The sequence below is a fragment of the Talpa europaea genome, assembly GCF_964194135.1.
Source record: "Talpa europaea genome assembly, chromosome: 12".
In the NCBI taxonomy this organism is placed as follows: Eukaryota; Metazoa; Chordata; class Mammalia; order Eulipotyphla; family Talpidae; genus Talpa; species Talpa europaea.
In genome coordinates this window covers 101,779,944-101,792,695 of record NC_140079.1, presented here as the reverse complement: position 1 = coordinate 101,792,695, position 12,752 = coordinate 101,779,944, and the positions used below count along the sequence as shown (strand labels likewise).

General features: G+C 48.2%; 1 protein-coding gene across 2 annotated transcripts; it reads left to right on the top strand.

Moving 5' to 3' along the window:
• Nucleotides 1-5,945: 5,945 nt before the first annotated feature.
• On the top strand, nucleotides 5,946-12,301 carry ZNF75A (zinc finger protein 75A; the record flags this gene model as incomplete). 2 transcript variants are annotated; one of them, XM_084251651.1, is made up of 6 exons in its annotated part: nucleotides 5,946-6,356; nucleotides 7,501-7,693; nucleotides 8,385-8,470; nucleotides 8,724-8,850; nucleotides 11,332-11,442; nucleotides 11,622-12,301. In XM_084251651.1, 6 exons carry the CDS (start codon nucleotides 5,946-5,948, stop codon nucleotides 12,299-12,301), a joined length of 1,608 nt encoding a protein of 535 aa, XP_084107777.1. The 2 variants fall into 2 exon arrangements, with proteins under 2 accessions (XP_084107777.1, XP_084107778.1); XM_084251652.1 differs by lacking the exons at nucleotides 7,501-7,693; nucleotides 8,385-8,470; nucleotides 11,332-11,442.
• Nucleotides 12,302-12,752: the final 451 nt, after the last annotated feature.

Genomic DNA, 12,752 nt, shown 5'->3' with positions numbered 1-12,752 from the left:
CTTGCTCATCATCGCTTCCTTCAAAAATTACAAGACTCTCTTCAATTTGCTTCTACCTATAAAGTCGTTTGCAGCTCAAGATCACACCTTGGCTCATTGGCTGAGTCAAGGCTGAAGTGCTACGGGGAAAGAACATGCACTTTATTCAACCATCCTCACTGGCTAGTGATTCAGTGGACGGGTGAGCTGGGGAACTGTCCAGAAGTAACAGTGCCCTGACATCCTCTCCATGCAATCTTAGGACATTTATTTGAAAATGTCTGACCTCAGGAACAAAGTTTTGAAAGAACCATTCTGCAAGCAATTCTCGGGTGAAGCGAACATCTTGACGGGGTTTATATATCACAGGTAACGCGCTTGTTTGTGTCAGCTTTCCCGCTTTCGGGCAGCTCTGATTTTCCAATAATGACTGACTTTAACTTATGAGTTCCATCTGCGTTTGCACATAAAAGAGCAGACAGCTGTTCTTTGTTCATTTTCCACCCAGGCAGGCAGGTATCTTTCCTGCTTCCCCAAGTGTTTTCTGGCATTGACTTCCCAAAGAGGACCGTCTCGCCCCCGCTGTACAGCTGAGCTAGATGCAGTTTTTCCGCTTGGATCAGCATGGACAGTTTTTGTCGAAATGGCTCAACATTTTCCGGAGCTGAATTTAGGACTTGTTCGCCACACGCTTTTCGGCTCCCAATGGCGTGCCTATTCCGAAACCTGAAAAGCCAACCGGTGCTAGCTTTGAAGTCTGTTCGCCCAAAACACTGCGAATCTCTCCGCAGCAGCCTGAAGCTCCACGCCTCTAACAGGGACCTCGGCCGAGCGTTTCTGTTGGTACCACATGTAGACTGCATCGTCCACGTCACTGTACTTGGCCCCCGTGGTCCTCTTTCTCTTCTCGGCCCCTATTAATGGCATGTCCTGCTTCAGCACAAAGTCCAAAATCAATTTTTTATTTTTTTTAATGTCGTAAAATGTTGATTTACTGATTCCAAATTCATCCATTACATTTTTAAGAGATCGCCCAGCTTCAATCCTACTTAGGACCTTCATTTTCTCCTCCAAATTCAATGTCGTATATTTCCCTCTCTTAGTCATACTGAGTTTGGTTTCAAACAACCAATAGGAGAAAAGACAGGGAAAAGACTTAACAAGTTGGAAAATAACCGAATAAAGCCCCTAAAACTAGTTCACAGCCCAGAAAGCACAGGCATCTGTACTAAAGGCACCGGGCTGGAAAGGATAGGGGGTCATGCCGGACGTGCTAGAGGTCAAGGTGAACTCAGAAAGCTGCAGATACCGAAGTCCTGTCTAGGTCCTCCTGGAAGACATGGCTGACTGGTTTCCTAAGCCTCCCTGCTCCTCCTCTCCCTCCACAGAGCAGCATCAGTCAGGAATAACGGGATACCTGCATCCGCTCCCAAAGCCACCACAGACAGACACAAAAGGAAGAGGGGCAAGACGTCGCTGTAAGAAGAAACCCTGGAGAGCTAAGTCTCGATGACAAGGAGGGCTTCTGAGGGAGTGGGAAAGCTTTAGAGGCAAAACCAGAGTAGACAGAGCAGAGATGCAGTGTGGCTTCTCCCCTTCCGAATGACCTTCTACCTCACTGCCAGAAAAGAAAACCGCGCTCATATTGCTCTGCACCGTGTTCACTGCCCAGCAGTCCATCTACCCAGATTAAGACTCCAAGCTCCAGGGCCCTGACAGTGGGATGTCTGGAGAGATGAAATTCAGAAACACTTGTACAGTATCTTGATGTGAAGAAAATTAGGAGGTTCTGTTGTCCATATAAATGAAATCTAACTTTGATCACAATATGAAGGAGACTGAATGCTGTTCAGTATAGCATTCGCAGACACTGAGCTTGAACCGAGTGTTTCTTATGTTTACCAAGATATCTGTCAACACATAAATAATGTATTAGTGGCATTTTCCCACTCTCAGATCCTCTTCCTGGTGTATCTCTGGTTTATTCTCAAGGGTTACTTTTCACTGAAATTGTTCCATATTTGGGATATTATCAAGTTTCAGAATCATGGCAATTCTTAGAGAGGAATCCAAAAGTTTTACAAATATTGTATCATAGCTTAAAAATGAGAAAAAAAATCTGTCCTTTCGCCTTTTCCCTAGATTTACTTTAGGTTGTTGTTACTCTTCATATTTGAGAGTTTTATTTCTCTTCTGTGTAGATTTTGCTTAATTTGAACCAAGACTTAACTTTTCCACTGCCTGAAGAAATCAACAAAATTTTTCTATTGATGTTTCTGATCAATTATTTCTCATGACTCATGCTGGCACACTCTTCTGTAGCTCTGTGCTCTCAAATATCCTTTCAGGTCCTCCTGGTGCTGCCCATTGCCATTCCAGGTCCTTAGAAATGTACTACTCTAGATTATTTCAAGGTTCTCATTCCAGATACACAACCTCATAAGAAGAAACAAAAACTGCCACTTTTATCCATTCCAGGTGCTATGAAGAAAGAAAAGTATGTCAGAGAAATGAGGAAAATGATTGCTTTTTCAGTTATTTTTCCTCTCCTTTAGGACAGACCTAACTGGCTTTTTCCAGTCATTCCTCAGCTACAAAGAATTGTCATAAGCCTCTCATCTAGGAATCCAGAAGAATCCAGACTGTTGGTTTCCTGCTTTGTTGTTGCAAAGAATGCCACTTTGGGTTATAGAGCACTAAGAGAATCATGAAAGAACACGACAGCTAACAGGTAACTGGTGGAGCAATGCCAGATTAGGATTAGGTAACTTTCTAAAAGAGGCAGCTATGATTAAGACAGTTTCTAAGTGGTGACAATTAAAAAGTTCCCACTTTGTACGGAAAAAGAAAAACAGAAAGCATGTTACCAAACAGCACCATGAACTGCAGCAGCACCCAGCAAAAACATTCACCCACCAGAGCAGTTATGTGGTATCTAGGGATAAACACCATGTATTTGTTTTTGCCACTTTCCAGTTGTGCATTTATTATTTTCAAACAATGCCCAAGCAGGAGAAGGTGAAGTCAAAAGGTAAGACTTGGGGACCTTTTGTGGGTGCCCAGCTAGGGTAAGCAGCCATGGCACCAAAGTTCAAACACTGAAAAGCAACAGCAACACCACTTATGTCTTGCTTCCCCCCATTTCCTTTCAAGGGTCTTTTCCTTTCTCCTCTCTCTCACCCCGCTACCAGCTCCCCACTCCCGGTATTTGTTAGGCCTGCCAAGACATCCAAAGGCAGAATGTCCTCCTTTCCCGTCAATGTTCCCACTGTATGCTCGGCACTGGGACAGGTGAGGACTACCTCAGTGCTCGCAGCATTACTGTCCACTGGCGCTCAGTGGAAACAATAACCATTTTTGGAGAAACTAAATCCCAACCCAGCCGAGAGTCTAAGGAAATGAACCTGTTTCGAAACATACTCAAGTAACTTAGGCAGATGGTGTTACAACTGCCTCTGTTCAGCCTCTCTGTCATTCAAAACGGCTCAAGCTCTGTGCCCAGAGAAGTATTAACAACATCCCACCCAGAAGCAAAAAAATAAAAAGACTAATCGCCTGGCAATGGGCTCCCATCTTCAGCCTCACCTCAAACTTAACTCCAGATGAAGCGCCTGAGAAAGCAGCTCTCTCCACAGCGGCTGCGTCAGGGTTCCCTGCTTACCGCAGTGTCCCGCTGCCCGGGAGCGCGCCGCAGGTCAATTTCTAACCCGAACTCTCCCCCCTCGGCGAGTACTGGCTACCGATGCCCGCAGTCTACCCTCTCCCGCTTTCAGGCGGGGCTCTTACCTGGCCCGGGCCTGGCCCGGGGCGCCCACTCCCCGCCTCGGGCGAATCCCTCAGGGTCGTCAACGCTGCCCAGAGGAAACTCACCCCATCGCCCCGGCTCGGGCCCGTCGCCGTTCCCTCCCCGCGTCACCACCCCGGGGACGCCGCAGTCCTTCGGCGGGTCCGAGCCACTTGCCCTCGGCTCGCCCCGCGCCCGCGAGGGGCGACCCCAGCCGGGGTGAAGACGGAGCAGCGACGACCCCGACGACTGCGGGTCCGGGGAACGATTCCGGCGGCGCGAAAGGCCCGTGGCCGGGGGCGGGGCAGGCGGACCGGCGCGTCTCCCCGGGGCGGGCGGCGTGGCGGGCCGGGGTGGGGGGCGTGGGGGGGGGCCGGCCCTCCGGGGAGGGGCCGCGCGCGCCGCTCCCGCCTTCCGGTGTCGGGCACGGGAGGAAACTGCCTCCCGAGAAGACACGGCCGTGGGGCTGCGCAGAGCCCCTCGGGGCCGCCGTCGAGCGGCGACAGGATCGGGGGCCGCGGGAGCCCCGGACCACAGCGCGGCGCGGCCTCCGGGCGGCGGGGCCGGGCCCGCGAGCTCGGGGGCTGCCACCCCACGGCGGGGCGCCCGGCGCCCACGCGGCACCGAGACGGCGACACCGCGCGCCGGGCGCTCTAGGCCTCGGCGGCCGAGGGACTCGGTGGCTTTGACCCCGCGGCGCCGCCAGGGCTGAGCCCGGCCAGGACGCCGCCGCCTCTCGCGAGAGTTAGGGCGGTGCCGGCAGGGAGCCCCGCCCCGGAAGCGCGTCGCGCCCGCTTCCGGTTGGCGCGCAGGCCCCAGGCGCCCCCACGGCCCGGCGCGGCTGAGCGGCTTCGCTGCCCCGCGGGCGCCCCGCAGTCCCGCGTCCCCTACGCTCGCAGCGGCGCCCGCCGGGCCTCGCGCGCCCGCCTCCGCGGCGCAGGGGGGAGCCGCGCGCCTCAGCTCGGCGACCGGAGAAGACGGGGCGCCCTCCCCGACGCTGAGCTCCCCGAGGTAACCGGGAGGCCCCTTCCGCCGCGGCGACGGTGCCCGGGCCCCGGGGGACGCCGGCCGCTGCGAGCGGGCGGGGCGGCCATTTTCCCCGGCGGCGGCGCTTCCCGGCTGCGCGGCGGGGCCCGCCCGCCGGTAGGGGCCGCGGCAGCCGCCCGCCCGGAGCGGCCTGCGCGCGTCCCCGCCCCCGCCGCGCCCTGGCTGCCGCTGCTGTCCGCGCGGGAGGACGGTCCCTCGGCCTCGGGGAGCAGCGCCTGCGGGTGCAGGGGCAGCAACAGGCCCCGCGCGTCGCCGCGGGTGGGCAGCGAGGCCGCCCCTGTGCGCCCCCGGGCAAGTGAGGCTCGCGAGCTGTCCTCTGCCCGGCTCTCGCATCTAAATGGAAAGGCCCCGAAGGGTCCCCTTAGTCATCACCAACCACCATTCTCTCCTTTTTTTTTGTAGTTTGATTTGGGTATTTTCTTAGCAAAGCCAACTCATTTGGCTGTATGCGTCTTGCAAAGACGTGCCAAAGGCGGATATAGACCGTTTAATTACTTAATTTGGGGATGCTTTCTGGGAAGAATAAAGCTGTTTTCCCCGAGTACTGCTCTGGTAGGTCTCGCTGTCGACCCTCCTACCAGTGTCTATGTAATGGACGGGAAAATCTCACATGGCCCATGAAATCCAGGCTTTCATCTAAAAGAGGATGAAGGGGAAAGAAGTTTTACCCCTTACTAAAGACAGGAGTGGGATGGAGGGATAATACGTTAAAATTTAAGAGAAACTCTGGGTGTGCTCCTAATCTTCCCGGGACGTAGGAAAGGTGGGCTAGGAAGCCCAACAATTAAATTTTTGGGTGATCCCAAAACTGCAGAGTAGGTGTCAATTTTCTTATCCAAAGACATCATGATCAGTTGGCATTTTTCTTCAGTGAGCTCTGCTGTATTGAACAATGGAAAGAAAAGGAGAGAAAGCACTTGGTAGTTGATTTTTTATTTTTTTGTTAAAGGGAAAGCCAGGCGGGAGTTTTCCTGTGGAAATGAGTAGCAGGTAGTAAAAGCTCATGTGACTTTCATAATAACATGTACTTTTTTCTGCTTCCAGTGCTTTAGGAAGAAGATCCATTGGGTCTCAGTTATCAAAACTTGTGTTGGTGGTGTGTCCAGTACCAGAACACAGCTGTTCGTAGAGCAGAATGGTGATGGTAGATCTGAAGGAGGCTGAGTATTTGAGCCCTCAGATCAGGGCTCTGTGGGAGAGCAAAGGATCTGTGATGGGGAGGTCCATACAAAGTAAGAAATATAGCCCACAGATGGACAGCATCAGTTCTGAGAGCTCTCGTCAGCACTTCCGGAACTTCCACTATCATGAAGCGATTGGACCCCGAGAGGCTGTTGGCCAACTCCAGGAATTATGCCGTCGTTGGCTGAGACCAGAGATTCACTCAAAAGAACAAATCCTGGAACTGCTGGTGCTGGAGCAGTTTCTGACCGTTTTACCCAGGGACATGCAGTCCCATGTAAGGAAGCACCATCTCCAGAGCGTCGAGGAGGCTGTGACTCTGGTGGAACACTTGCAGAGGGAATCTGGCCAAACAAGCAATGGGGTGAGAAGAAAGAGTCCTGATATGTACGGTGAAATAGGATGAAGGTAGACCTGTCGGTGGTGGGGACAGAAATGAGATGAATTAGGTCACTGTTCTGTTGCTCCTTTAGGACATCTGCAGCAGGAACTGAATCAGACCTGCAGCAAGAGTCAGTCCACGTGTTTCCGAGATGCAGGCGGAGACTCCCTAACCTTAGAGAAGAGGTTCCTTTTGCCTTCTGCAGCCAGGGTGACTTGGGAATAAGGAACAAAGTCTGACTTGGCCAAAGTATTGAGTTTTTAGAAATAACAGGCAATAAAGAAAGCGGGGCCGGCAGGGGGGGGGGGGGGAGTGTCCAAAAGGGGTGAAGAACACTTAGAGACCAAAGAAAATCTAAGATAGTAAAAAGGAGTGGTGAAACAGCTAGGGAGAGGGCTGCAAAGGAAGAGAAAAGGGGCAACAAATTCGGAAATCCTGACATAGCTGAGAGAAGAAAGGAACTAAGCGGTGGTGGTCTGCATGTATAGGCAGGGCACTCCACTATCCTTCGTGCTGGTCTTTGGCTCTGCGGGTGAGTAGGGATCAGGGGATTCCTTTGGCAGGTGGCAGCACATTGACCTCAGGCCTACTGTGAAGAATACAGAGCAGGGTAGGTGTTGATGTCAGAATCTTTAGGAGGTGGGTTGGAACCAGAGTGTTTCTCCCCCCTTTTTTTAATTCCATCCCATTTTCTGTGAAAACCTTCCTTGACTGTGGGAAAAATTTGATCCACAAAGTAACATTTTAAATGTATTTCTTTAATTTTTTGAGAAAACTGGAAGACAAACCAGTAAATAAGCTAAGATAAAGTAGAACTGTAAAAGCAGCACGAACTAGGCAGCCTGTACAAGGATTATACAGACTATTAATGATCTGTATGCAGAGGGGTGGGGATTGCTATGTTAGAGAGCTGGCAGCCATATTTTTTTCTCTCCTAATTTTTCCCAGATTTTGTGACTAATTCTTTGTGGAAAATTAGTGACCCAGTATCTCTCAAGGCTTTTTTCCTTTCCATGATTTGCCTCCCACTTCTCAGAGTCTGACCTGTACACTTGTTCTTCTTCCCACCACAAACCCCCAAGCCTAAAGTAAGTTCTTTGGTGACAAGGATGGGGATTATTTCTAGGTTGTGATCCATGATCTGGGAAAGGAGGCAGTCTTGGGAGAAAGAACGGCACCTCCCGGCTTCAGGCTGAGGCCAACAGAATCCCAGCCAGGGGCCATGTCCCAGGATGAAGAATTTTGGAGTACATGCCAGGGTCTACGAGAACAGCTGAGCAGAAATACTGATACAGAAACTGAGCCTGTATGTGAGAGGGGTAAGGAGCTTCATGATAATTTCCTTTCTCTCAGAACTCTCATAGTAATTTGTTCATCCAGAGCACGGTAAGCATTTTGTGGATACTCAGCTCTGCGGATCTGCAAGTGCAGTCATATTAGGAATCGCAATGCACCCCTCATCCCACGCCACCACAGACGTAGAATAGACTAGCTATGAAGCAAGGTGGGGATTGGCCAATGGTATAGAAATGTTCAACAGAATTTTGGTAATTACACCATGGACTCTCTTAGAAAATGGAGACGGGTAGGACCACCTCAGATGTGGAAGTAACTGGGATCAGAAATTGTTTGCCAGTGTCAGAATGTGAACACAACTGTGTATCAAGAAAAAGAATAAATGAAAAACTATATTTTTTACTGTACACTGGAGTCCTGAGTACTTCATTTTCAAATACACTAATTTTGGTCTTACATGGAGCAATATATACCAGGAGAAGAAAATAAAAGGGTTTTTCTTTTTGAAAATTCTCTCCTGAAAACTGGGGAACCTGTTCTAGGTATTTACAAAACCTCTTATTTATAATGAACAAGCTACTCTGGCTACCCTGTAACACTTAGAAGTGTCCCAACTCTACAAGAGGAAATTGGAAGTTTTGGTTTTTAGAAATGAGCTCAGGGGTGTTAGGAGAGAAGTGAAAGAAATTGCCTCTGGCTCTTTTCCACCCACAGCCATGCCTGCACATCAGAATCTAGCTTTTCCTGCGCAAATCAAAGACTGGACAGTGGCACCTGAACTCATCTTACCTGAGTCCCAGGTGAGCTGAACTTTCTCTGCTGCTTGTGTCCCACACTGCCCAGCAGATGCTCAAGGCATGTTAGCCCTGATGTGTTCTCCCTGAGGAATGGTGCTCCCCAGGTGGTTTGCTGATTACTTGCCTCCTTTGCTGCTTTCTGACTTAAGACAGATCATGTACTGTTATCCCTTCCGTGCCTGGCCTGCCATTCCATAGGCTGGGTGGAGGACTATTTTATAGTACAAGTACTGAGCTGAAGCACATTCTTTTTTAGAGCTTGTTGACATTTGAAGAAGTGGCCATATATTTCTCCCAGGAAGAATGGGAGTTGCTGGACCCCCCTCAGAAGGCCCTCTACAATGATGTAATAAAGGAAAACTATGAGACTATCATCTCTCTAGGTAAAGATTATCCCTTCTCTGAGTAGAAATTGAGTAATCTGTGTGTTCTTGGATTCTTGGGGATGCCCTCCTGTGAGAGGCACTGGTTCAAAAGCTGGTTGGTTTTCAACTAGATGGTGTGAGGGACTGCAAAGAGGCACCCACCTCACCTGGGAGCTTTTTCCAAATATGTGTGCTCATTCTTATCCTAAATTCTTGGTCTCCAGCTTTTCCCCAGCAAATACGCTTTGCTTTTCTCTTTCCTACCTCCATAACGGAGCTCCGTTATTTATAATATCATGCCAAAAAAAAATCAGCAGTCAACCATTGCTCTGATCTACCTGTTAATACCCCACTGTGGCCCATCACTAGGCCTCTTAGCTTCATCTTCACAATATAAACTGACTCCAACCATGTCTTAGCCTTTTGCACATTAACATCCTGGCCTGAACCAGTGGTATCTCTAACCAGTCACCTCAGTAACATCCTGTCACCGCTGCCACCACCCTTGTTATCTCACAGTATTTCCCAGATAGCAGCCAGAGTGATATATTTTTTTTAAAGATTTATTTATGCATACAAGAACTGGGCACAGGCCAGAGGTGCAGTGGGTAAGAGGATTCACCAGAGACAGAGTGGGGAGCAGAACAGGCAGACTGACTGAAATACATTGCTGATTGGAGCAGCAGGGAGACAGGAGAGGTCTGCTACACCCTGTGGGTTGCTCCCTGCCCAGGGATTGAACTCGTGCTACAGTGGCTGTGGCGAGCTTACAGGTTGCGTCTTAACCCCTTGTGCCACCAGGGAGGCCTCCCAGAGTGATATTTTTATTTTTTAAAAAGATTTTATTTATACAAGAACTGGGGTACGGGCCAGATGTGCGGGAGGGTGAGAGGATCCATCAGAGACAGCAGGGAACAGAACAGGCAGACTGACGAAATACACTGCTGAGGGGAGCAGTGGGCGAGACCGGAAAGGTCTGCTGCACCATGTGGGTATCTCCATAGCCGGCGGGGATAGAACCTGTGCCACAGAGGCCGTGGATAGCTTCACAGCACGGCACTCTACCACCTGCGCCACCAGGGGAGGCCCAGAGAGTGATATTTTTAAAAACCTAAGCAGACCATGACATTTCTTTGCTTCAAAATCTTGTGGTGACATCACACAGGAATAAAACCCAGTCTTTACCTAGTATCTCGGCATTTTTAAGATATGGCCACTACTCATCTTCCTGCCATCATCTGCCACTAGAGCCTTTGTCTGGTCCTTTTCAGGCACATTGGTTGTATTTTATTCTTTCTTGAATTTGTCATCCTTATTTCTGCTTTCCATTTTCTGTGCTTGGCATGCATTTCTGCTACATGGCAAAACATTTTTAGGTTTTTTTCTCAAATACTACTTTCCCAAAGCGACCTTCCAAATAACTTTCTTTAAAATTAAGCTAAACGGGGCCTTCCCAGTGGCGCAGCGGGTTGAGCTCCATGCTGTGAGGCTGTCCGCAGCCTCTGCAGTGCGGGTTGGATCCCAGCCACCGGCAAGAATCCCACATGGTGCAGCAGACCTCTCCTGTCTTGCCCGTTGCTCCCCTCAGCAGTGTATTTTGTCAGTCTGCTGTTCTGTTACCCACCCTGTCTCTGGTGAATACTCTCACCATCCCGCACATCTGGTCTATAGCCTGGATCTTGTATAAATAAATAAATCTTCAAAAATAAATAAATCTTAAAAAAATTTAAAATTAAGCTAAACAGAAGCAATCTCTTACCCTGATTTCATTTGCTTCAAAACATCACATTTTGACTTTCTTTTGTTCATTAGTATTTGATTTTCTTACTCTTTACTATAATGTAAACTCAGCGCTATTGGGACTTTATTCACCAGTATATCCTTAGCCAGTTGAGAGTGCCTGGCACATCATGGCCACACAAACCATGTATTAAATGACTGATGAATTCTTTCCATATTGGCAGTCTGTTTGAAAAAACTCTACTAAGTTACCTTAGTCTCTGTCTACCACCTGGATGTGCACTAATGAGCTGCTGGAGTGGTGGGAACCTTTGTCAGTTAAGTGCACGGTGCTTGGGAGCACAATGAAAAGTTACTGTAATTATCACAGAAATCACTTGGTATATGATAGCCAACCCACTGGCCTTCACATTGGCTCTGGGAGAACTGGACTTGGCCAGGACAGATCCTCTTATATATCGAGTCATTGGGTCCAGATTGTATTCCCTGCAACCTCTTGATTTTGCCTTTCTCAAAATGCAGTATTCCACACCCTATATCCTTTTCATTGATCCAGCTTAGATTGATTTATCCACTTTGCATATCCAGCCACGAATGAGATACAGAATAACCTGATAACTGGATTTGAAAGTTTATCCACTTTGTTACTAATTAGGGTAACAAATTGTAGAAGTGTCCTTGTTCTTCTTGAAATAGCCTGGAATTAGAGGATCAAGTCATTGTTTACCAGTCGTTGACCGCATCTTTTCCATCCCACAGCATTATATGTGCTCCCTAAACCTAAAGTGATCTCCAGTCTAGAGAAAGGGGAAGATGCGTGGGTTCAAGGATTGATGGAGAGCAAAGACAGTCTTGGAGAGTTGCCCGAAGGTAAATAAACTAGGGGAAGAGGATGCATTTAACTTGATTGTAACTTTTACAAAGGCTTAACATTTTAAGATTCTACGTTTCTATTTTTTTAAATCAGTTGTCATGATTTTTCCCCCCCTCTTATTCCTGTGGCCCTTCCTTTGCCATACTTGTGGCTAACACTTATGTTTGTTCCATAGGGTTAAAGCTCAAAAATGACATTGAAAGTCAGCAACCTCTATGTCTTTCTGACTTAGAAATACAAGCACCAGGAGATATAGTGTCAAAAAAGGACAGAGTAAAAGTTTCCCAGAAAACAATGGACAAAGAAAATCATGATGATACGCACAGAGTGGGGAAATGGCACGGAGATAAGCCAGTGAAGAAAAGAAAGAAATTTTCAACTTGGAAACAAGAGCTGCTAAAACTTATGAATCTTCACAAGAAGCACCGTGCAGGAGAGAAACCTTTTAAATGCCAGGAATGTGGAAAAAGCTTCAGAGTTAGCTCTGACCTTATTAAGCACCAAAGGATTCACACTGAAGAAAAACCTTTTAAGTGTCAGCAGTGTGATAAGGGGTTTAGATGGAGTTCAGATCTCAATAAGCACTTAACAACACATCAAGGAATAAAACCATATAAATGCTCATGGTGTGGGAAAAGCTTCAGTCAAAATACAAATCTACACACACACCAAAGAACTCACACTGGAGAGAAGCCCTTTACATGTCATGAATGTGGAAAAAAGTTCAGTCAGAACTCCCACCTTATTAAGCACCGGAGAACCCACACAGGTGAGCAGCCTTATAGCTGTAGCATATGCAGGAGAAACTTCAGTAGGCGGTCAAGCCTTCTAAGACACCAGAAACTCCACCAATGACAGAAGAGTCCAGTGTCCTCAGTCTGAAGAAATTTACCCAGTGGAGCATGACCCTAAAGTTTATGAAAAGATTCAGAATTATGAAGCATGAAGAATATTTCATCAGTGGAAATTTAGGTATATAAGCATTGATTTTCACAGAAAGAAACCAAGAAGGTTGATTCTGCAGGTGATAGGTTCATTAGCAGCTATACTACTTATTGTTTTTACTTTAGCCTTCAGGGACTTCCTTAGCAGAAGTGTTCTGAGAATACTCTGGGTAAGGGAAAAATCTGACAGAACAGCAAATCCCCCTTCAAGTAGCAGATGCAGCCATGAATCCATTGATACTTTTCTGTGATTACAGAGGTAAACATTGTTGGTCCGGCATTTGTCTTGCTGGTCACTCTTAAAATATACAGAAATGTTTGTGGCATGGGCTTCCAAAACAAAAAGCAATAACTTGTGCGTT